Source organism: Schistocerca americana, chromosome 6, assembly GCF_021461395.2.
Source record: "Schistocerca americana isolate TAMUIC-IGC-003095 chromosome 6, iqSchAmer2.1, whole genome shotgun sequence".
Classification (NCBI taxonomy): domain Eukaryota; kingdom Metazoa; phylum Arthropoda; class Insecta; order Orthoptera; family Acrididae; genus Schistocerca; species Schistocerca americana.
Window position 1 is genome coordinate 470,429,687 of NC_060124.1, and position 26,786 is coordinate 470,456,472.

Genomic DNA, 26,786 nt, shown 5'->3' on the forward strand with positions numbered 1-26,786 from the left:
GAGAATTTGTATATAATGAAGCTTTTGTGTACCTTTTAAACTAAATTTGAGCCCAGAGTAACAATAGTAGTATTTAAAATAAAAAATAAAGAAGAATATTAGCTTTCACTTACTACACACTTAAAGTTGTGAAGATTGCTTTTTACACTTTTTCAACTTACCATTGTTAAAATTCAGAAATGTGTGCTATTTTAAATATTTACAGAAACTTCTATCTGTTTTTCAGCAAATGGCTCATATTTCAGCAAAAAAGTTGTTTATATTGATAAACCGTTGCCACCAAGGAGCATGAGTATTATGGATAAAAATAAATGGTATCACAAATACGGTATCAGAGCTCTTCTGTGTCGCCCACGAAGCCAAGGGGTTTTGAAGTAAGTCTAGCATCAGCAGTCATGAAATTAATAATATTGTTCATTGTTCCTCAGCATGCTCTTGTCCTCCTCCTCCTCCTCCTCCTCCTTCTTTAAAAAAATAAAAATAAGAGGTGGAGACAGCCAGGAATGTCCTTGGACTCCTATCTCAAGGTGGCACCTCACTTCACTTTGGATGTCTAGTGTGTGATAGTGTGGTTCAGAGGATGCTTCTGTATTAATTGAGGACAGTGTCCTCACAACCAGTTGTCTACTCCTCCACTATGGAACCTTCTAAGATCACTAGTGTCTTCAGAAGAGTGCTGAAGCAGTAGTTCAGTTCCTCAAAGCTAACAAACTTATGCATCCAAGAACTTCATTACTGGATTCCACTTCTCCCGGAATTTCACGTGACACTGAAATGTATGTAGAAAATACTAGCTTTTTCCGTTTTCAAGAGCAGACCAGGCACTCAGCCTTAAGATGTGGCAGTGCTCTTACACCACTTGCAAGTCTTTAAAATGCCTGACATGTTTGCATTTTATGTTACACATACTAAACACGTATGTTGCTCATTGAACATGTTTGTGAACAGCTCAGTAAATGTAATTTTCAATAGCAGCTAATATAATAGATTTGGAAAACCACTTGCAACAGTCAAAGCATAATCTTTTTTAGAAGTAAGTTTGGTAACTTGTCTTTTCCATTTATTTTAAAAATACTAACCATAGACTTGATTGATTCCATAGATATGGCTTTGGTGTCATGGTAATTATACAAACATAACTGTAATGCTCATGTAATTCCACAGAAATATCAATAGTTAAGATACGAATTTACAACAGATTTTTTATTTACTTGTATACAGATGAGTATGGGAGCTTAAAACAAAATTCTGTCCAATGCAGAGGATTTAAAAAAAGTTAATGGAAATAAATGTTGGCAAGAGGTGCAGGGTGTATACGACCTGTGACAACGGAAATCCGGGAAAAACCCGGGAATTTTTTCATCCGGGAAAAACCCGGGAATTTTTCGGAATTCCGGGAATTTTTCATTGTTTTAGCTTTCAGTTAAATTTTTGTAATTTTGGCTGCAGAATTGATCTCTAGCAGCAATAAAATATAAACGAGAGGGAAAAAAATAAAACTTTAGTGGCAAAGGTAATGTGCGATTTACAACAAGAAAAAAGTGCACACACAAGCGTCTGCAAACAGCAAAAATATGTCAAAGACCATAGGGCGCAGACTGTAATTCTTTGTAACAATAAACTGCTTGTTATGAGCTTGACGTCACAACTGTTCACATTAGGTTCGTTTGACCAGTTGCCAGCGGTCTGTTGCGCATGCGCATTTGACTCGCGTATAAGCAGTACCTTCTCCCGCTTCCCCTCTACTTGAAGCTATGTAGCAACCTTGACTTGAAGTTTGACTGTTAGCTGTATCGGTAGTAGCAGCAAGCAGCCAGATGCAAACGAGAAAAATTTTGCTCGCGCCCGCTAGCTGCCAGATTCGCGCTTGCACAGAGTTGTCTGAGTTGCAGTGGGGAGGGGGTTAGTCTCCACGTGACCCGTGTTTACGTTAAGTGATTTCGCTGCTTCTCTTCGTGTACAGCTCCCACGTCAAATGAAAACAAAACGGATTTCTGTGGCCGGAAGCTATCAGGTGAATTAAAATACATTCACATAATTATGGAGGGCAAAAATATATTATTAATTTCAGTTTTCTAATTTTATTTTATTTCCAAGTTAGTAGCAGTCAAGCATTAATCGCCTTGCAGAACAATGAACAAGTTTGTTAAAGAAATTTGGCTTTATTAATCTTTCCGCTGAGGCAATCATTTTATTGGAAACGAAGTGTTTCATTCTACAGTATTGGCTATTTCCAACTGTTCGCTGAATTTCAAATGCACGTTATCATCTTCTGCCATGTGTGGCATTATGCCATAATAAAGAACCAAAAATAAGATCGTAGAGTACTGGTACTCTAAGAAAATTTACATCCCAAAAAACCACACTGAAAAGCTTAATATCAGATGGGACCTACTTCATTGTGAATCTGGAAGATGCCAATTTGCACTTCCAAGCCGAATTATGCATTTTAGTATGGTTTACGAAATTCTAATGCTCTTTGGAGTATCCTCTGATGCCCTGTTTCTTTTATGGTATAATGTAAGCTATCTTAGTGCTTTATGCACACGAACATGCGGGCTTCCTACACCACGCTGCAGTTGCACACGCACAATAATTCCTGTTTTCTAGCTCTCTCCGGCAACTGGTAAATTGAACCTATTTTTAACAGCCTCCGGATAGTACTGCGAACAGTGGTTAGAAAAGCGTTACTTTTAAAGTAAATTTCTTTTTACATAGGATGAAATATGTTACGTGTGAGAAAGTGGGATGGATATCTAAATCACAGAGCGTTCGAAACTGAACAGTTTGAGAACCAGCCACTTACAAGAATTTTGAGCCAAGACATTTACGTCATAATTTTAAATTTACTGGCACATTTGTGTGACGTATCTTAAAGCATAACACACCCAAAAAAAGATCAATATTACATGTGAAAGCTTAGCTTCTGTTGTAGCGTGTTAATCTTAGAGACCAATATTATATGTGAAAGCTTAGCTTTTCTTGTAGATATACGGTACTGTTTACATTAATGTAAACCGTTAACTTTTCCTCTTGTGTGTTCGCGCTATGTAACCAGTGATCTTGCTATTGGCTGACTATAACACGTGTCCCAAGCTCTGAATAGCTGCTGTCATCGGCTGGCGAGATCTCGTGGCTTGAGACATGACTCGCTTACAAAAGGACATCGCAACCTCGGTTTCAACGCTCCGGAAACTAACGCACTGTGTTTGGTGCAATTCGAATTTATACTTTCGTAATACAAAAATATGCAGCGTATATGTCCCCCCCCTATTCAACATAAAAATTCATCAATAGCACCGTCAGACATCGTAGATGCAATGGAGGGCCAACCAGAGACTAAAAACCACATGGAAAATAATCCTACACTCGTCGTCACTTTGGTTATAATTTGGGCACATGACACAACCAAGAATGTTAGTACACCTTTATTAGAGTGTGGCATGTACACCAACCACTGTAACATACATTGAACACAATAAGATAAGACAAATGTATGCAAACAGTAATAACATGATAATTGGGCACGAGCGTAGTACGGCAGTGTTTAAATAGGCACTCATCCATGCTGGGCTGTTTTGGAAGTACACAGTATTGCTGTTTTGGGGTACACTCTCACGGATGATAACACACTGCTATGCTAACTGCTAATGCATGTGCGGCTTTCAAGTGTGTGCGCATGACTTCAAATTCTCATCCTTTATGTCCATGATACCCATTAATTTTCAAAGGCTTTTGGTGCTAGATCACTAGACACTCTCTTTTTGTGCAAACAGCCACTGGATCTGTGAACTTCCTTTATACCACAAACAAGTAGCAAAGGATAAACAGTGCTGACACCACGATTCTGTCGAACTGAAGAAAGTCGTGCCGACTAAAAAATGCTGTATCAAATCCCGAAAGAAATAGTGTTTTATCGCACTGCTAAATGAAATGTCGTGCTGAACTGAGAAGGACCAGACAAAGTAAAGACAGATGAAGTAGTGCCAATACAGGCAGTGCCTGAGACTGCATGTTTGCAGCTCTTTAGGCACATATGGAATTTTGTACTTCACAGCCGACCCTACCATAAAGAGAGTTTTACATAAATCTCTAGGTTTGCATCCAGACACAATTCTATTGGCCCTCTTTTGCAGCTTGAATGTGTTGATAGCTGATTTAGAGTTCCCCCAAAATGTGACCCCATATTTAAGGTGATAATGAAAGTGTGCATGATATGCACTCTTTACTGTTTTCTCACTGCAATGGGATTTTAATGAGCAAAGAAGGTAGCAGGTCTTGTACCATTTTGTGTTAAGCTATTCTACACTCCTGGAAATTGAAATAAGAACACCGTGAATTCATTGTCCCAGGAAGGGGAAACTTTATTGACACATTCCTGGGGTCAGATACATCACATGATCACACTGACAGAACCACAGGCACATAGACACAGGCAACAGAGCATGCACAATGTCGGCACTAGTACAGTGTATATCCACCTTTCGCAGCAATGCAGGCTGCTATTCTCCCATGGAGACGATCGTAGAGATGCTGGATGTAGTCCTGTGGAACGGCTTGCCATGCCATTTCCACCTGGCGCCTCAGTTGGACCAGCGTTCGTGCTGGACGTGCAGACCGCGTGAGACGACGCTTCATCCAGTCCCAAACATGCTCAATGGGGGACAGATCCGGAGATCTTGCTGGCCAGGGTAGTTGACTTACACCTTCTAGAGCACGTTGGGTGGCACGGGATACATGCGGACGTGCATTGTCCTGTTGGAACAGCAAGTTCCCTTGCCGGTCTAGGAATGGTAGAACGATGGGTTCGATGACGGTTTGGATGTACCGTGCACTATTCAGTGTACCCTCGACGATCACCAGTGGTGTACGGCCAGTGTAGGAGATCGCTCCCCACACCATGATGCCGGGTGTTGGCCCTGTGTGCCTCGGTCGTATGCAGTCCTGATTGTGGCGCTCACCTGCACGGCGCCAAACACGCGGCGGTGCACAAATGCTGCGCAGCTAGCGCCATTCGACGGCCAACACCGCGGTTCCTGGTGTGTCCGCTGTGCCGTGCGTGTGATCATTGCTTGTACAGCCCTCTCGCAGTGCCCGGAGCAAGTATGGTGGGTCTGACACACCGGTGTCAATGTGTTCTTTTTTCCATTTCCAGGAGTGTATATGCTTGTTGCATTTTACGTTGCTCTGCAGCCGTAAACCTAAGAATTTGATTTCTCTACTGTTACTAACTGTTCCGTCATTGATAGAGGTGAATGGGTTATACATATCCTTGAGTTTAGAGCATTGTAAAATTATATTACGACAGTTTTTTTTTTTAATACTTATTACGAGCTGATTATGCTGTGCCCAGCTGCTACTCTTTTTGGTGACAGTGTTTACTGATTGTTATAATTCTTCAGTACTTCTTGCTTGTAAATGAATTGTGGTGTCATCTGCAAATATGATTGTTTTTTTTTTTTTTTTTTTTTTTTTTTTTTTTTTTTTTTTTTTTTTTTTTTTTTTTTAGCATCCACCGTTAAGCTTAGATCGATAATGCACAGAAGGAACAATAGTGGTCTGATTACATGTCCTTGTATTACACCAGACTTAATTACATTATATTCCAACAATCATTCAGAAATAGTTTTAAGGTTCACCACCTGATATTCATGCCCTGCTTACAACTGCTCAGGGAGGATCTGATCCATCTGTTGGATGAATATCAAATATCATATTTTCCAAACTTGGACAGGAGAATCTAATGATCTACCATGTCAGAAGCTTACAGTTGGTCAATAAATACTTGTGTTGATACTTGTTTCTTGCACTACAGGTTTTGTATACAATTTATATTCTCACAAATGGCAGTACTGTTGACCACTTATTTCTGAATCCTTGATGTTCATTATGTAAGATTTTGTTTGTACTTATAAATTCCGTAAGTTTGCCATACATAACATTTTCCACTATTTTGAGAAATTGCATGCATCTCCTATGGTGTGTTCCCCATCCTCAGATCTGCCTTGACCTCTCCTGTGGACCGAAAGACTTAATAGATGCTATGGTTCTTCGCTGCCTGTTCCTGGGTGTTCTTGACGCACTTCCTGCTCAGGTGTGGCATACACTGACAGCCCTACAGTCAGTGAATGAACCAGTTTTGCTCACACACAGGCAAAATGCAGTGAACTGCACTCCCTGCCAAACAGATACAGTGTATTCGATGCAGAATTGGTGACCATTATTCAAACCCACATCCAACTTCGTTCTTCCGCTGACCAGTCATTCTAAATCAGCAGTGACTCCTTGAGTAGTCTTCAGGCTGTCAACCAGTGCTTCCGTGACACCCATTGGTTGTGACTATCCAGGGACTCCTGTATGACCTCCACCATACTGGATGGTTGTTCGTCCTTGAATGGACCTCTGGTCAGATTTGGATCCCATGGAATGAACATGCTGACAAGTTGGGCAAGAGGGGTACCAGAATGCCGACTTTGGAGTTGGGATACTGGAGCCAGACTCTATGCTGATAGTTGTTGGTGTTGTATCTTGCCTATGTGTCGAATATGGGGTGCCAAGGAAACCTGCTTTCTCGGAACGCTAGACAACAATTCAAGCAAATCATATTAATGAAGTTTATTACAAAAGGAATGATTACGATACTTAACTTTGTGAAATATTGATGTATCATGAGCAAAGGATGACAGACAAAATAAGTAATCTCTTCAGTGTAGCCAATGCTACATAGTAGAAGCGAAATGACTAGTCTTGATGCTATTTTTGAACTCGCTGCTGTAGAACTTGAGGAACTTGCTAGTCTTCAACTCGGCCGTGACCAGGGAACGTGGCGCCTATGTCCTCTTTGTCTCAAGGGCACTGATGTCGGGTTGTCGTCCTATAGAGAAGTCGGCCCGCGCGCGGTTGGCTGACGTGTTCTTCACAGTCCTCTCTGGTCTAACATTTCGGACCAGCGTGCCGGCACTTGACTTTATGCCAGAACATTCCTCCTCCCAAAGCGACAGACTGTCGTTGTATAAGGAGATCAACAACAGGAGGGCAGGTACGATCATGGACACTGCGCTGGGCCGAAAGCTGTAGCTGCAGGATACATCAAGCTTCTGGTCGTACCGTGCCACCCGGCCTTTGCTCTGGCAGAATGTCCCCTGGAAAATGACCAGAAGGGTACGCGTCCAACTCCTGAGGCCCACAGCCTTCTGAGGCCCATAACAAGATTTAGTTGGCATTGGCTGCTGTGGTGTGGGTGGGTTCAGCTCCTTCGGTAGGAGGAGAGGAGGCGAAGGCTCTGTCTCCATGGGGTCATCTTGCGGTGTCATGACGACACCCTCTGGCAGCTGCTGTGGCTGCGCCGTCCTCAGGATCCGTGAACCTGGGGGAAGAGACACGGAAGGATCATCGTGCACATGACAGTGGCGAATTTGATTTTGATGTTTGCTCTGCAGTCTGTCCGGGCTTGAAATGAGATACATGCGTGCTCCAAGTCAACGAAGGATCTCGCCTCGCGACCACCGTCTGCTGCAGTTAAAAACCCTGTAAAACACAGTATCATGTGATGCGAAGCAATACTTGTGGCCTCTCTTTGGCGCCGGATGCTGAGTTAGTTGGAGCAGTGTCTGATGGCAGTGGCCGCGAAGCAATTCCGCCGGCGATGGTCCATCTCGTGGATGCGAATGATAGGAGGCGATAAGCAGTTGCAGTGCTTGATCCGTGGTGTGTACGGTGCGGAATTTGGCCATTTGCTGCTTGAAGGTTCTGACAAAACGGTTTGCTTCGCCGTTTGACTGTGGATGGAATGGTGCACTAGCTAGATACTGTATGCCACTGTGTTCACAAAATGTTTCAAATTCATTTAACATGAACTGAGGTCCATTGTCCAACACTTTGACTTCAGCAAACCTTTGAGGCAAAAAATAGAGAACAACACCTGAATTGTGCTACATGATGTTGTCGAGTTCATTGGCACAGCAAAAGGAAACTCGCTATACGAGTCTACCACAATGAACCAGCAAGTGTTTCAAAAAGGTCCCACAAAGTCTGTGTGCACACATGGCTGTGGTGATTGAGACTTAGGCCAAGCAGACAATATTTGTGGCAGAGCAAACTGATTTCCTGCACAGGCATGACACCGTGATGTTATCTATTCTATTTGGGTATCCAAGTACAACGTCGACGCACTAACTGTTTCATAGAAACAATCCCCCAGTGTCCTTGGTGAAGTAACTGCAACACTTCTTTTGGTAAAGCCTTAGGGATCAACAAACATGACTGTCCAATGTCATTTTGGAAAAGAATCACACTTTTCTGTATATCAAGGATATGCTGACTTGCAAAGTAGCAGCACACTACAGAGTTCTTTATGATATTCAAAGAACGAGGCTAAGATGTGCAAATGTATTTTAGCAATATGTTCAAATCTGAATCAGCGTCTGTGGCCTGTACAGTTTTCTGATAGTTCAGAGGAAAGGATTGAAGCAATTCAGATTACTGAGCATTGATGTGAAAAGATGGAGCAGAAGCGTGAAAGTCTGTATCAGGGCCAATCAGATACATGAAAGTGCGTCTGCATTACCATGTTGAGCTGTCGGATGATACACAATCTCGTACTGATATTGAGACAACAACAAAACCCATCTTTGTAATTTTTGGGCAGTTCGTACAGGAACCAGCTTCATCGGATGAAACAAGGACAGGGATGGGTTGTGACCCATTACTAACTAGAATTTTCTGCTATACAATTAGTGGTGGAATTTGATGACACCATACACAATAGCCAATGCCTCTTTCTCTATTTGTGAATAGGTACACTGAGCTTTGAACAACACTTTCACTGCAAAAGCAATAGGCCTGTCTTTATCGTCAAATTTGTGAGGAAGCACTGCACCAATTCTGTAAGAAGCAGCGTCAACTTGCAACGCAACTGGTTTGTCAGGATCAAAGTGAATCAAGCATCGATCAGTGAGCAATGCATCTACAAGTTTTTTAAAAGCTTCTTGACACTCATCTGTCCAAACAAAGAGGACATTCTTGTGAAACAGGTGATGCAATGGAGCTTTGATTAGTGCAGCATTCGATATGAACCGAATATGATATTTCATTTTTTTCTAAGACTGATTGCAATTCTATGACATTGCGAGGAACTGGCAGGTCACATATGGCTAACAAATGTGACTGAAGAGGACATACACCTTGACCTGCCCTTCCAACTTTTAAAATCTTCTTATTGTTTTACACCTGTTGTAAGTTGACAGACTTGTCGTCATTGTACTCTTTTGGAAGGTTTTATCTTATCCGTGTAGCTAATTTTCTTGTGGTAATGGGGGTGTGGAAGCATCAGTTGAATGCAGAGGTTGTGTCTGCGGTTGCATAGCATGTCCCAGGGGTATCGAACTGCTTTCTTGGCAGGGAAACTCTCCCACCTTCACCTCTCCCACGTCTGCTTACTTCTTTCTTTTGGCATTCTTAATTCTTGCATACAATAAAGTCCGTTGGGATTTGTCTTCTGTGTGTTTCCTCTCTGAGGACTACTCCAAGTTCGACACACAAAGGATTTAGGGACTGAGGACCTCGTAGTTTGGTCACTTTAACCCCAACCAATATTTTGAAATGCAAGACAAAATTGTGATGGACCTGAAGTTATTTACATTACCTCTTGAAATATATTTGTTGTGGATATGTTCTCTTCCTTTGAATTCAATTATTTTTCACCATATTGATTTGCGTCTGAGCTATAATTATATCTAGATTGTGACTGTGCAGGTGTTTTGAACTTCTTTCCTTGATGGTCTTGAATAATATTGGAAGTGAAATTCAACATAACATTAAATTCTTATACATTAATATGAAGAGTTTCTTCAGCAACATTCTCCATACGAAACTTTCTTAATACATGGGCCTCACATATATACTTCTCTCAAAGTCTGCATATGAGTCATATAAATCACATTTTACATCCTTCTGCTGTTCTTATTAGGATCATTTGCAGCATTGTTACAGCTGAGTGCATTTATTCCAAGCTTGCCATGCTACTACAACCTGGGACAATGATACATCGTATGTGCACAAGTGCCCATGGAGGTACTTCTTCTTGTGGAGTTATTGTAATCGCCTCCTCACCTTGAAGGCATCCGGCTTCCCGCAGTATACTAGTCACATGAAGAAATATGTAACAAAACTGCACAACACATGTGCTAAATATTAAATCATTACATCTGACTGATACGTGGTACATAGAAAAATGCTACAGAAAAAGTATCCACACTAGCTCTCGAGTTTATCCACACTAGCTATCGAGCTCTTGCTCTTTCTCTTGCGAAAGTACATACATTCACACACTCAACTAAACAGACACCCAAACGCACACCACAGCTGCTGCAGCAAGACTGACTGTTGATTGTTGAGAGCAGTTGCCAGGGTTGATGGAGGTGGGAAGGAAGTATGCTCAGGGCGAGGAGAAGGTAGTGGGGCAGTGGGAGGCTGGTCTTTCAAAAGATGACTTAGTGCTTGCACTACAGAGCATATAAGAGGGTTTTTTTGGGAGGGGGAGGGGGGGCAGAAAGGAAATAGAGATGAGAGAGAAATACGGGAAAAGGGGGGGGGGGGGGGAAGAGAGAGAGAGAGAGAGAGAGAGAGAGAGAGAGAGCAGTATATGCTGGGGAGAAAATTCTCACTTGTGTAGTTAGTTTAAGGGAAAGTAGGGCTGGAAATGAGTATTCAGATGGTTCACATAATCAAACAGCTGTTGAAGTTGCTTGTGTCTTGGAGAGCAGCATGTTCGGCAACTGGGTGGTCAGTCTGTCAGAGTGGAAGTGGATGTTCAAGCAAGTTGACTGGTGGTTACTTGCGATGCCTAAACAGAATGCTGCACAGCAATTGCAGCATTGCTATATAGAGCATGATTGCTTTCACGCATGACCCTGTTGTCTTTTTTAAGGCAGGAAATGCCTGTGACTGGGCTGCTGTAGGAGTTGTGGGTAGGTGTATGAGACAGGCCTTGCACCTGGATCAGCCATGAGGAAATGGCCCTTGGGGTGTAGGTTTGACAGCAGGATAGCAGTAGGGATGGACAAGGAAACTATAGGTTGTGTGGGCAATGGCTCACAACTTTCGGGATGTGGGTAGGATTTTGCTAGGATATCCCTCATCTCGGGGCTTGATGAGACGTAGTCGAAGACACGGTGCAGGATGTGGTTGAGTTTTTCAAGGCCAGGGTGATACTGGGTAATCAGTGCAGTTTTGGTCAGTTATTGGTTAACAGGTTTACTTGTCTCAGAGGAGGAGATGACAAGGGAGATATATTTATGGGTGATTTGGATAGGATACAGTCTGTCAATCAAAGCTCTGGTAAGGCTATCGGTATATTTCTACGGCTTCTAATGTTCCACTGCAAGTGTGGCATCCATGGACTTAGGGCTGTAAGGAGAAGACTTTTTGACATGAAGTAGATGACAGCTGTCAAATTGGTGGTACTGTTGGTGGTGGTTGATGCACTTGATATGAACAGATGTATTTATGGAGCCACCTGAGAGGTGGGGTTCAACGTGCAGGAAGGCAGCTTGTTGAATTGAGAAAGACCAGATGAAGTCAGTTTGGGAGTAAGTGTTGAGCTTATGGAGGAAAAAGCAAAGGTTGTCCCTACTAGGAGTGCAGATCATGAAAGTGTCATCTGTGAGTCAGAACCAGACAAGGGCTTTTAGGTGTTGTCAGGATAGGAATAATTCCTTCAGATGGTCCATAAATAAGTTGCTGTAGGATGGTGCCATGTAAGTACCCATTACAGTGCCACAGATATGTTTATAGAATTGGCTTTTGAAAGTGAAATAATTGTGGGTCAGGATGTGATTGGCGAGGGGGTCTAGGAAATAATTTGTGGATTTGGTGTCAGAATTATGTTGGGAAATGTTAGTGTTTCATGGCCACAAAGCCATCGACATGGGGGATGTTGATGTATAGGGACATCTCATTCACAGTGATCATCAAGGCATCTGGAAGTAATGGGGTGGGAACTTTGGAAAGGTGGTGAAGGGAATGAGCAGTGTCTTCAGTGTGGGGTGGGAAGTTGTGGACAGTGGGTTGGAGGTGTTGGTCAACAATGGCAGTGGTTCGTTCTGTAGGATCATTATTCCCAGCCACAATGGGATGACAGTTAGGTAAATCTGTGGGGTTGGGGAGTATGTAAAAGGAGTAGTGCAGGAAGTTGCTGGTAGGAGGAAGGAGATGGATTCAGGCTTTGAGACAGACCCCTATGGCCTTGAGGAGCTGCTGTAGTCCTGTTGGGCTTCTGAGATGGAATCAGAGTTGTAAGGTTTGTACGCTAAGGTGTCGGAAAGTTGGCAGAGACCCCCAGCTGCATGATCATTACAATTAATAATGACTGTTCAGGAACCTTTGTTCACAGAAAGGATGATATGGTCAGGATTGGTTTACAGGTTACAGATAGCTGTGTGTTTCATACGAGCAACGTAGAGCTCATTGGGGAGGGAATTAGGACAGGAAGGTGAGGCCAGGTTAGATGCCAGGAATTCCTGAAAGGTTATCGGGGGTGACTGGTTGGAAGGGGAGTTAGGTCACAGTTGGAGAGTGGTTGAAACTGTTTTAAACAAAGTTCTGTGCAGGTTTTGTTTGGCTCTTGCCAGTGCTGTGTGTGGCAAAGAAATGTTTCAACTGTAGAGAATGAATAGGGGAAGACGGTCCTTTACAAATCTAGTATGGCTGAACCTAGGTTTTGGGCTAAAGGTGAGGCATTTAGAAAGTACTCAGACTTCTGCAGATGTCAGGGCTTTGGCAGAAAATTTTCTGTTGCAGTAATAGCATTCATCCCATTCAGGCATAGGAGAGGAATTGGTAGGACTGCTTCCTCAGATGGTGCAGGGGATGGTATTCCAGCAGTTGAAGGGTAAGAGTTTCTATTGTAGTGATAGCACTCAGAAAGCTGTGGTCATAAATACACTTGTGTCTCGTTTTGCAGCCGCTGTGTCATCTGTCTCACACTAACCCCTTCATGCCTCGAGCATTCATCTCTATCTCCTCCCCACCTCAGTCTACCCTGGCAACTGCTCTCTATAATTGATAATCAGCTATTAGTCCTGCTGCTGCAGCTGTTGTGTGCATTTGGTTGTTTGTGTGTGTGTGTGTGTGTGTGTGTGTGTGTGTGTGTGTACTTCTGCTAGAGAGAGAGCAACAGGCCAAAAGCTAATGTGAAAACTTTCGTGTTGCTTGTTTTTATGCTTCACACATTAGTCAGCTACACCTGAGGGGTTACCTTTCCTTTATTTTACATATTAAACCATTCAGCAGTTTGCATTGTGGTTATACATGATGATTCGACTCTTTTCCATCCCATTCCCTTTCACCTTTCTTACTACCATTCTTTACTTACCTACAACTCATTTGTCCATTATTTATTCTTTAATATGTCTGTGCTTTCTTGTCCTCTACAGTACACACACACACACACACACACACACACACACACACACACACACACACACACACACACTAGCCATCCTTTTTTGCCTAATTTGAATGCCTGCTGTTTTAACTGTTCAACATTCTAGTAAGTCCTCAGTCCGCACAGGCCTCGAAAAGCCCAGTGGTACTGACTGGCCAGCCAGTCATCCTCAGTTGATAGGCATCACTGGATGTGTATGTGGAGGGGCATGTGGTCAGCACACTATTCTCCCTGCGTTGTCAGGTTACGTAACCGGGTGCTAGTAAGTGCTGTACTAGAAATCTTTGCTTCCACAGCAATGCCTCCTTTTTGATCATGTAATTCTAGTGCTATTTTCTAACACATTACCCACTAGCAACTTGTGCTGTCCAGCTTGATCGTTAATAGATCATGCATGTTAATTTACTATTGCACTGTATGATAGTGCACATGTATTTACTATCACACATCAATGTGTGATCGATCTTATGACCCTTTCTTTGTATTCAGTCAATCATTTTGTATCCTGACCATCCAACCATGAATCCTGCTCATCTGCCTCTGCCAATACTGAAAACTCTTCCTTGTCCTAACAAAACTACAGTTGCATATTCTCTTTCTGAAAGCTTGGCTGACACATGGTGTCCCACCTAATCACCTTACTTTTAAAATTGGCCTCTTGCACTGTTGTCTATACTACTGCAGGACCCTTTCTTTTTCCAATTCCATCAGTCTCACAATTTTGATCCATCACAATCATATAATACGAGCTCAAATCATACCTGACAACCTCTGCGCCTTTCGTAAAATCCTCCTACTGTGTGACCACAAGTTACTGAATGCTATCCCTGCAGTAGAAACTCTTGCACTTCAACTAAGGGAACAGTCAGCACCATCCGAGGAAGATGTTTTAGCTACTCCTGTCCTATGACCACATGAGATTATCTATAGCCATGAAAGAATCTATCTTTGTCAACCTTTCTGCCAGAACTCTGACCTCTGCAAAAGTTTGAGTACTTTCTGAAGACCTTGCCATTAGCCCAAAATCCTACATTCAAGACACTACTCATTACCTTCATCACTCTTCCACAGTTCCTGTCCCATTACCTCCAGACACCTTGTTGGTCACTGTGGATGTGACGTCTCTGTACATCGGCATCCTCCATGCCGATGGCCTTGTGGCCATGGAACAGTAACCTTTCCCAACATTGCCCTGATACCAAACCCATCAACTTTTTCCTAATCCCCCTTTCCAACTACACCCTAAGCCACAATTATTTCACTTTCAAATATCAGTTCTATAACATGTCTGTGGTACTGCAATGGGCACTATCCTATGCCAACTTAGTGGAGCATCTGGAGGAATCCTTCTTATCCAGTCAAGATGTAAATCCCCTTGTCTGATTCCAGATTTCTGATGACATTTTCGTGATCTGGACTCAGCAGGGACAATCTTTGCTTTTTCCTCCATAACCTTGACACCTAGTCCCAAACTCACATCACCTGGTCCTTTTCAACTCAACGAGACACCTTCCTAGATGTCGATCTTTTGACAGATAGTATCTTATCCAGATCACCTGTAAACAGATCTCCCTTGTCATCTCCTCCTCTGACACATTGACCAGAACTACTCTGATCACCCACTATCACCCTATCCTTCAAAAACATAACCACAGTCTTCACCAGGGCAACTACCTCTTGTTGAGCCCTAAAATGAGGGGTATCTTATCCAATGCCCTACCCACATCACTCAAAGTACTATTGCACTGCCAGCCTAGCCTACAGAATATCCTTGTCCATCTTTGCTTCCAATCTTGCACCCTGTGGGTCATCCCTTGTGTCCTATACACGCACCCACACCACCTGCCGCAGTCCAGTTGCAGGTATTTCCTGTCGTGTAAAAGGTAGGGCCACCTGAGTGTTATATATCAGCTATGCCGTAATTACTGTGCAGAATTCTATGTGGTTATGACAAGTAAACAACTGTCTGTTTGCACGAGTAGCCATTGCCAAGCTGTGGGAAACTGCAAACTTGACCATCCACTTGGAAAACATGCTACTCTCCATGACAGAAATGACTTCAGCAGCTGCGTCGCTACGCAAGCCATGTGGATGCTTGCTTCAAATTCTGGCTTTTTGGAACTACATAAGTGGGAACCGTCCTTCCAGGATATCCTGCTCTCTCACAATCCCCTGGCCTTAACCACTGCTAACCTATTTTTGACTGCCTGATGTTACCTTTTCCCTTCTCTGTACTGTCCACATCAATTCTTTTCCTCATCCAGATCATGTACTGCCTTCTGCTATCACTCTACCTACCCCCCCCCCCCCCCCCAACCCCCCCACCCCCCCTCCCCATTTCCGTGTGAGCATTCCCCACCCTTCTCTCTCTTTCCTCACTGTCCCCCCTTCATTTCCACTTCCCTCTCGTTTCCTCTCCCCTCCTCATCCTTCTATCTTTGATATGCTCTGCCCTCTGAACTTTCGTCTTGTTATGCAGTCGCTGAGTCATTTGAAAGACCTGCCTCATACTATCCCACTACTCCCTCCTCACTTTGTGCGTTCTTCCCTACCTCCTCCCCACCACCATCTGCCCTGACAACTGCTTTCAATAATTGATCATGAAGTCACATTGTGGCAGCTGGTGTGTGTGTTTGGGTTTCTGTGTGCTTGTGTATGTACGTTTGTGTACTCTTTCTGGAGAAAGAGCGTGCTTGAAAGCCAGAACGGATACTTTTATTGTTGAATGTTTCTATGTGCTAAACATCATAAAGCTAAAGATGAGTGGAAGTCTTTCCTGTGTTGTACACATTATACCATGCAGGAATTTGTAATGCTGTTAAATCATTACATCTTTCATAGTATGTGAGCTTCATTCATTGGCAACGTTACTCATCTCTCTGCCGGAGTAATTCTTAATACCATACTCTCCTACCTTTTTTGTATACATTAAGGAAAAAAAAGGGATGCACCATGAAGGAATTATCCAAATGAGGTGGAATTCAGTAGATTGGATATACATTTACAGAATAACAAATGATTACAATTTTAGGAAAAATGGATGATTTATTCAAGTGAAAGAGCTTCACAAGTTCAACAGGTAAATAATGCGTCAGTCCACCGATGGCCCTTATGCAAGCAGTTATCTGACTTGGCATTGATTGATAGTTATTGGTTATCCTTCTGAGGGATATCATGCCAAATTCTGTCCAATTGGTGGGATCGATCAGCAAAATCCTGTGATGGTTGGGAGGCCCTTCCCATAATACTCGAAACATTTTCAGTTGGGAAGAGATCCAGAACCCTTGATAGCCAAGGTAGTATCTGACAGGCACACAGACAAGCAGTAGAAACTTTCGCCACGTGCGGTCAGGTATTATCTTACTGAATTGTAAGCCCAGAATGTCTTGACATGAAGGGGAACAAAAGGGGCATAGAAAATCATCGATGTATTGCTGTGCTGTAAGTTGCCCTGGATGACAATCAAAGGGTTCCTGCTATCAGTAGAAGTGGCGCTCCAGACCTGCACTCAAGTTGTCGAAGCGTATGGCAGCCTCCAGTGAGGTTGGTACCCAAACGCTGTGTGAGGTGTTTCCAGACAAGTCTTCGATGTGGAACCTCGTTGACTGGAGTAGAATTGTGTTCACTTATGGGTCCCGCTTTGAACTGAGCCCCAGTGACCAGCAAAGACATGTCTGTAGACATCCCAGACCGTGGTGGGATACTGACCTGACTTTTGCACGTCATACCGCCAAACAACCCTCTGGACCCTTGGACACAGCAGTATGTTGACGATATTCTACACCCCATTTTGTTGTCCTTGATGTCATGCCATCCAGGGCTTAAATTTCAGCAGGATAATACATACCTGCACACGGTGAGATCCATCCTCAATTGAGAACATTTGGAGCATTGTAGGCAGGACCCTGCAATCATCTCGGAATTTTGATGATCCAATGCACCAGTTGGACAGAATTTGTCACGATATCCCTCAGGAGGATATCCAACAACTTTATCAATCAATGCCAAGCCGCATAACTGCTTCTATAAGGGCAAGAGGTGGACCAGTGCATGATTAATGTGCACAGTTTGTGAAGGTCTTTCTTGTCAATAAATCATCCTATTTATCTACAATTGTAATAATTTGTCCATCTGTACATGTGCATCACACATACTGATTTCAATCTCATTTGGACAATTCCTTCATTGTGAATCTTTTTGTCCCTTAGAGTGTATTTGCATAACCTGAGATAATTTTCAGTTCATCAGGGGAAGCACCTGCTTGAAATGAGCAGTCAATAAATGTGTAAGTAAATCAACTATGTTTGGAGCACTCTTTTTTAAGATTGCTTGAAGGACCTTCTTGAAATGAGCAGTCACATAAGTGTGTAAGTAGATCAGCTATGTTTGGAGCTGTCCTTTTTAAGATTGTTTGAAGGATACCATCAATCCCTGCTGTGTTGGAGTTCTTTTCAGCCCTTTCATTGCTTTTGCAACATCATCCTGCCAGACAGTACTGATGTAGATGTGTTTATATATATATATTGTATTAGGTGATGTTATTTATGTCTAGTTTTATCATATTATCTGCAACACCTTTGAAAAGTTGTTGTTAAATATGTTCGCTACTTCTGAGGCAATTGTTACATTTTTCTTGTGATAGTTTCACCACTTTCAGTTTTGTAACACCCCACATGGCTTTCGCTTTATTAGTTGAATCATAAATGAATTTATCATTATGCATTATTTTGCAACTGTTATTACTTTTCTTGGTATTTGGAATATTTTTTTTTCCAATATATGTATAATTCAGGTGAAGAAGAGCCTACCCAAGATCATTTTGCAGACATTTATTACCAGTCTCAGTTCAGTAGCAATAACAATAGCAATGAGCATAGCTACAACAGTAGCAGAAAGATTGTTGTTCGCTAATGTGGGTTAAATGTAACTTTGACACAGAAAGGGTTTAATTATGCCGCCACAAAAATCTCTGGTTGCTTAGCAAATAACATCAGAAGTCTGACAGATAGGCAACCAGCTTTTGGAAGTAGATTAAAAGAATTTCTGAATGACAACTAATCCTACTCAGTAGATGAAATTGTATATATAAATTAGTAATAACATAGTTAAAGAAACATTAAATTATGTCATGTAAAGAATCTTTTGTTAAACTGACATGTTCCATGTCAATTTGTAGTGTTGTATTTATGATCTGCTGAACAAGTATTAATATAATATAATCCAAACTTGAAGTTACACTTTTTATGTAGTAGTCTCATTCTTCTGGAATGAAACCCGTATTCCCTGTGTGATCCATCAGTTTGTTCTAGAGTTCCCCCTTTTCATTACAGTTGTATGTTGAAAAACAATTTGAAGGTGAAGGATTAATAAGAGTACATCAATGAAGGTGTTAAATTTTTCATTTAGGACATTTTATTATATACAGTGCATGTTTGGCCATCAGCTGCTCTTTTTATTTAAAATCCAAATTTGACCGAATTCATTCACAGACCATCTTCACGAATTCTATCCAAAAAAAGTAGTATACAGGAAATGTTACAAAATCTTTTCCAAGGAAGTGCAAAATGTACATGAATACTTACAGGGTTTAGTCCCAACATGACATTTGTCATTACCTAAACAATGGCCATGTCTCATATGTAGAGCATGTCATGAATTCCAGTGGCATAGTCCATATCAGTTCAGGCAGGCTAGGAAAAAATCATACCTTGATAGTCTCAGATGTTATTGAATTTAGCATATGTTAAAATGAAGGACTAAGTAAGGAACATGTATGTTTTTGTTCTCTCCAAAAAAGATTCTGCTCTGAGATACAGCCCTCCAAAGATGACACCGTGCATACCATTTTGAAGATGTGAATTTTGGAAAATATTTTAAAATACTGTATCTCTGGATCAGTTCTAGATATTTTGTTGGCTTTTTTTATTTGAAAGATAATTGCTTTATGATTACAAAAAAATTCTCCATTTGGACTTACTGTAAAAGTTCTTTTAGTATAGCGTTCTGAACTATTTTTATAATTTATGGAATTTTTTTTTTTTTTTTTCCTTCAAAAATTCCAATCCATAAAATTTTGATATACCATATAGTTCTGCATTCCCTGAAATGGAGAGCTTCCACTTTCAGATTGAACAGGTATTATAAACAGTTGAATTTTTTGCCATACATAAAACCTGTTTTATTACCACATTATCAAATAAAAGGCTCATAAAAATCAAAACCTAGCCTTATTTAACATAATTTTAATTTTGAAAGATCAATAAGATACTCATTTTTCAAGCCTTTTAAATGGTTCCAAAATGTTTGTGAAAGGTCCAAAGACTTAAAGGTTTCAATTTTAACAGCTTCTGTGCACTCTGTTTTGTACTGAAATTAGCCAGTCAGTGAACTAAAAATGTGTCCCACTGTTTCAGTATCTTCCTTTGATATAAGAGTGATGCTTTCCTATTGAACCAATAGGAACTGGAGCACTTATCAATCTTCAAAATATTGTGAACAGAAAGTGAGTGCTGATGGCGTTGTTGCTGTCCTTCAGATGGAAACCTATATCCAGCAGCTGGTCCTTGCAGTTAGCATAAAGTTCACTACAATTTTGTCTAACTCATAACCGGATTCTATAGTCTTTGCAATCCACCAGTCACACACACACACACACACACACACACACACACACACACACACACACACACACACACACACCACAAACATCCCCCTTGTCAGGTTGTGAATCTGAATATTATCCTACTGTTTCTGAGATGTTGGCCAAACGAAAGAAATTTCTTCTTTCGTGCTCTTTAAAGTGCGTGCAACATGAGTTCACACATCACTTTGAGCCCAAAAATGTGTCTTCTGAATCTTTTCACAGGAGTAGTTTGTTTGGACCATTCTTTTTCTCTGCTTACTTCCTCTTTGGACAAAAGAATGAGGACTGTGGACGTGTAAGATTTCATGACTCTCGTAAAATCCTCAGCATTCTGAATCGCAGCTGTATTTGGTTTGGAAAGATTATGTTTTGTAGCATGGTGCGGCAGCAGGCCTCCTACACCATCACAAAGCCCCTTCCCATGACCAGTAGCATTGTATACCCAGCCAGTTGGCACAAGCGACTTACTCAATTCAAACAGCTGGTAACGGTTTTTAAAATGACTAGGAACACCATAAGAAACAATGATGATCTTAAATGTGATTTGAGACTTTCTCGGCGTATTCCATTCGTGAAATCTTCTCGGGTGATCAGCCGAGTAAAGGCGTCGTCTTCTCGCAACGTTTCGAAGGGTTTCGTACCCATCATCTTCAAGCTTGAAGATGATGGGTACGAAACCCTTCGAAACGTTGCGAGAAGACGACGCCTTTACTCGGCTGATCACCCGAGAAGATTTCACGAATGATGATCTTCTCTGCCCCTGTTCGCAGTTGAAGGATTTCGTGCATTGCTAGTAAAGCATGGTTCTGAGCCATGTCCTGTGTTACCACTTATAACTGCAACACTTGTGGTCTCATTTTGAAATTATGTAACTCCCGTAAAAACTGAAACCTGCTCATTACTCCAAAGATATCCTTGTAATTCTTGTGGAATAATTAGAGATCAGTTCTCAGCAAAATTGCAGTGAAGCACTAAACATAGTTCTTCTGCCTGTACAAACCCTTTCTTTTCTGCAATGTGTTATTGCAATTTCTTCAGATGCTGGTGTGTTACTGCTTTCACTGACCATTTACCAACTTCATCAATGAAACTGTCAAAGGCAACAGTTTTCTTAATTAGTTTATTTTCCTCACATGTCACATGTGTAATTTCTGCAGAGTTACCTGCTACATTTTCCAGGCCAAGTGCCTGTAAAGACAGTCCTCCCTTTCCAGGGCAGTCACCACATTTTTGAAACAAACGAGTCTCTTGCTTTACTTCACAGACTACTAATGAATTCACACACCCAACCAAGGTATCATATGTCATGCGATCCTGTAAGTTCTTCAAAGTTACCATACAAAGCTCAAAATACGCACAGTACACACATAAACAGACATCTCTAGGTGGGTGTGAAAATACCCACTTAGGTCATAGTGCATAAAATTTTTATCTTCCAATACATGAAGTTGTATGGTAGCTCTTATAAATTGCAAAAGTTTCTTTAACACTGCAAGTCATGCACCTCTTCACTTTCACAACTTTTTGACCTACAACTGTTACAGTTATAGTGTCTTTTTTGTTGGAACTCTGGCGAGAGCAGTCCAACTGATGGAATGTGGTTCAAAATTGTTTTCTTTGAAAATGTCTCTGGAATAATAGTTTAAACTTGCATCTTTTCTCTGTAGGATGCACAATATTCAACAGCTGAATTGATATTTGTGAAAAATTCCTTGCAAGGGTGCTTTGGTTCAGTTTCTTCTGAAGATGGAATTTCTACTTTGAAAAGTGTGGTCAGTTTTACTGTAGCATATTCATCCATAGTTTTAGTAATTTCTCTGCACTTTCTTGATGCATAGAGCTTATGACTTGACTTCTCTGACCACGGTTTCTTAATGGGACTAACACCTACCTCTTTAGTTGACTGATTCAGGGTATTTAATTCTTCCTCTATTGATGCAAAGTCTGCAGCATCTACACCATGGGAGGCTTCACCTTGTTCAGGTATTATCATTGTTGTTATTCTGTCAAAACATTTAGAACACAAAAAGTCATCACTGGAAACATCTTCACTTTGAAGCAGAATCTTCAAATGAGAATACTTATTCCCAAACCTGGACAAAGTCTGTTTTTTGTTTGTCTTAGATATCACTCTTTTATGGATATGCAAATAGTCAGCACACTTTATTCTGTTGTGGCCCCAGTCAGATGACATTTCAAACAGTCCTTTTCACAAAACACACTGCAACTGTGTCTACTGGCAAATTCCTCACGAAAACATAAAACTCACTGGATGGTGTCAGATTTCTTAGAAGCCTCATCAGTAAACCAAATTAGCACTGTACAACTACAATACAGAAGCCAGCAATGAACAATCATTACAAAGAAACTGCAACAAAGTGAAAAGAAATAACTGCAACAAAGAAAGTGAAAAGAAATAACTGCAACAAAGAAAATAATAAGAAATAACTGCAACAAAGACAATAGAAATAAACATTGTAACAAAGAAATCAGTAAGAAACAACTTCAGTGAAGACATACATTACCCTTGAATGTGGAGGGGGGGGAAAAAAAAAAAAAAAAAATTTAAAACCCGTCCAACGTAAAAGTGAAAGCTCTCCTTTACAGAGAATATAGTAGTACATGGGGCTTTCTGTCAACAGTAAAAAAATCTAACTTTTATGGATTGGCATTTTTGAAAAAAATAAATAAATAAACAAATAACATCAAAAGGCAACAGTAAAATAGCTTTGAAAGATATGTCCAAAAGGAGGATATCATTGTAATCATAGAGCAGTTATCTTTCAAATAAAAAAAAACTCATAACAAAATATTTAGAACTGTTACAGAGATACAGAATTTTAAATTTTTTTCCAAAATTCACACCTTCAAAATGGTGTTCGCAGTGTCATCTTTGGAGGCCTGTATCTTGGGGCAGGAAATTTTTAGAGAAAACAAAAAAAAGATACATGTTTCTTACTTACTCCTGAATTTTAACATATGTTAAATTCAATAACATCGAAGACTATGAAGGTAACCCCCGGCCTGAAGTGATACAGATTATGCTCAATACAATACACAGGACTTTTAAAGGCAAAGATACTAATAACATGCGTAAACAGAAGCAGTACTGAAGAGACGATCAGAGATATAAGTTCTCCAATTGTACAAAATATTGAGGAGCTGGTCAAAGTTCTTTACAAAGAATTTTCATCATATGGTACAATAATATCTCGATGATAAGTTTCTTGCGGAATGCAGGGTACTGGACAGTGGTATAATTTCACATGCAAACAGAAAAACAAAGTTGTTATCCCCAAACACAAATAACATCGATCTTACACTATAAGGTAGAAATCGTTATAAAACTCTAACGTTAAACAGTAGCATAATCATTGTGTATGCTCTATGAGATGTATATAAAGAAACGTTAATTACATCATAAACATAATAGAAGTAGTATCTGTAACGTAAAAACGAGTTAAAATGTAGTGTTCAGTAGTAGGTTGAAATGTCACCCTGCGTTCATATGCACCTAAGTTACAGTAATGAATCAGTATTGTAAAATGTGGACTACATTTAGAGAGAAACATCATATGTAAATAAAGTTTATTTAAAGTGCTTAAATAAAAGCCTAGTATATCAGTAATAATAATACCATAAAAGAGGAGGGGGAGGGGTTAATAACCACAGCATAACTAACCATGTGCCCAGATTTGGCTTTAGAGAATGTTGGTAACACAGGTATATAATAGTGATAATGATGAATAACTTTCTTTGTCAAACTTGAGGTAAAAGACATTAGGTGCTTAGTCACTAAGAATATATTTTTGAGAGGCAAATAGATTTTTTTTTCTGGGGTGGGGGTGATTGCTAAATAAAATATGTACTTGTGTATGTAAAGATTTAAAGACTTTAAATTGAATGTAGGCTACAGATGATTTATCTAACACAAGGGCGAAATGTAGACCTTAGGCTAACAGATGACAAATCTAACATATATTACGTAATGTCCGTATCAAGGATTTGTTGTGAAATGACAAACACTTTAATGAAGAATATGTAATTGCCAAATTTACATATTGTCTACAATGAACGTGTATTCACATGATATCATGTGTATACGCAACTGGAGTCAATATGTGAAGATTATGCACGTAACAGCACTTGACAATAACACTTTTATTTGAAAAAGAAACCTATGACTCATTGAAAATTACAATGAGAACTACATCATGAGAGTAAGAACGTACTTCATACAAAAGGCAGCTTATTGACCAGAAGTTCATGTCAAATATGATAAAGTTAAAAATAGTATTGCTGAGTGTTTTAACATACTAAATGTAAAATAACAGGAAAGAAGTTACATACATTCCGCATAATATGATCTACGAGTTTGGTTTGAAAAGTTCTTGGAACGGAATAGGAAAAAAGTACTTACATCACAGAAACTTTTTTTATTTTTCAATGTAGTCTCCTTGTTGATTAATGCCCATGGTCCAACGATGTTCCGGTGCCTTGATCCCATTTCCAAAATGAGTTTCCTCCAGGCACTTAAAATAGTTGTCAACTCCGGCTATCAATTCATCGCTTGATGTGAATCTTCATGCACCAAAATAATTTTCAGTTTTGGGAAGAGAGGCAAGTTTGATGGAGGCATACCAGGTGAATAAGGCGGGTCTGGCAACAATTCATACCCTAGTTCATGTAATTTTGCCACAGTGACGGCACGTGTGCGGGTGCACTTCAAGAGTTGCGGCACCCATCTTGGAGATAATTTTTTCATTTCTAATTCTTCAGTTAAAATGTGATATGCCCTTTAGGACAACATCTGGCAAGCGTGAGCAATTTTACGCACTTTCAATCGTCGTACCTCCGTGATCATTTTGCGCACTTTTGCAGTGATGTCTGGAGTAATGACACATCTTGGCCGACCACTGCACGGGTCATCACCTAAGCTCTCCCATCCATATTTAAATTAATTTGTCCATTTGGCAGCAGTTAAATATGAAGGAGCAGAGTCCCCAGTGTATTCTGGAAATCGGCATGAATGTCCTTTTTCATAGCTTTCTTTACAAAGTACTTAATCACTGCTTGAATCTTGATTTTTTTCCTAACTTCACAAATTACTACGCGGGAACAACAGAACCACATCACCACCACAGCTCTCTTCCAAGAGCACTGACGTGGCCCGTGCTTACAGGAAACAGTCCAATGAATATCACACAAACAATTCGGTGGGCTAGTTCTGACTTCTTGTGATGATTCCGAGAACTTTTCAAACCACCCTCATAATTAAGTGGAAGCTGCTGTAATTTTTCCCTGTAATAAAACATTGGCTCACAAGACCATGAGTTAAAAATAACTCTTGAAACTGCTGAATGCTGTACAACAGATTCACAATGAAAGCTAACTTCTTAAATACATTACAGTGAAAGCAAGAAAGTAATACTATGCTACTTTTTAACACTTGAGACCTATATAATAATATTAATAGCGTACACATATACATACCTGTGTAATAAACTGAAGGGGGGAAGATCATTAAAAGAACAATGAAGGAGTAGGTAGGGTACATTAATAGTGAGCCTGATAGTAAAAAATTTATGTGATGTAACATTGTATTATTTGGAGATATGACATCCCCCTCACCCTAATACGTACATACATATCCATGACTAGTAAATCATTTGGATATTAAGTATCATTTTATGGTGAACAGCAGTAATTACTTAGGATGTGAATAACAAACCATAATACAATCCATGTTTAGTGCAGTTGCATATTGAAGAAACATAACAGGGAGTATAGGAAAATCATGTATAATAAAAGTGTCATTAACATCACGTGTTGCCATTGAAACATTAGATAAAACTTGTCACCTGTATGTAAGGCAATCTCTCTGTATTATAAAACAACTAAGCCATAAGCTTTATCATGAAGACAAGCCTATTGGAATTTGGGGGGGGGGGGGGGGGGGGGAGTAGTGATAGAATTCGAGAACATGAGTAATGAAATAGAACCAGGAGCGGAAGACATTTTATTTTTCAAATCTTTTTGTTCATTGAGAACATCATTAGGATGTATTTTTAAAGTTACAAAAGATTTCTATTTCCTCCAGAAGGTTCATACTAAATCTGTTTTTTGCTTGCTGCAGTATTTTCATATTTAATCAGTGGTGCATATTGTATGGTTACAAGCTTTAAGATGGAAGCCTGGAGCTGAAGTGTGTGATTGTTGTGTGTGTTTCTGAAACATTGACTTCAGTTTCCTCCCAGTTTGACCTATGTAAAACTTTTCACATTGTTGACAGTTAATTCTGCAGACACCTGGTTGGTCATATATTGACTTTTTTACACCTAAGTCCTTTGTAGTATTATTGCAGTTTTTCAGTTTGGAAAGCTAACATCACATTACTTTTCTTAAATACATTGTTTATTTTGTCTGAGATACTACATACGTATCGAAAAGTTAGTATCTGGTTTTTTAATACTTTTGTCTTTTGATTCACCCTATATGCTTTAGCTTTTTTCTGTTTCTGTAAGATATTGTCAACTAGGTGTTCTTAATATCCAACAATGGAAAATCCCAGATGGAATGCAACAATATTATGAAAACAAAAGGCATTACTCACCATATAGCGAAGATGCTGAGTCACAGTTGGGCTGTCACAAATAAAGCTTTCGGCCATTAAGACCTTCGTCAACAATAGACAACACA

General features: G+C 40.4%; 1 protein-coding gene across 1 annotated transcript in view; it reads left to right on the plus strand.

The window, feature by feature from the left end:
• The window catches only part of LOC124619863 (little elongation complex subunit 2-like), a 218,188-nt gene that overhangs the window by 148,325 nt on the left and 43,077 nt on the right, over positions 1-26,786 (plus strand). The window contains exon 8 of the mRNA XM_047146481.1: positions 227-374. Within this exon, the coding sequence (XP_047002437.1) occupies positions 227-374 (148 nt within the window). The remainder of the gene's footprint in view (positions 1-226; positions 375-26,786) is intronic.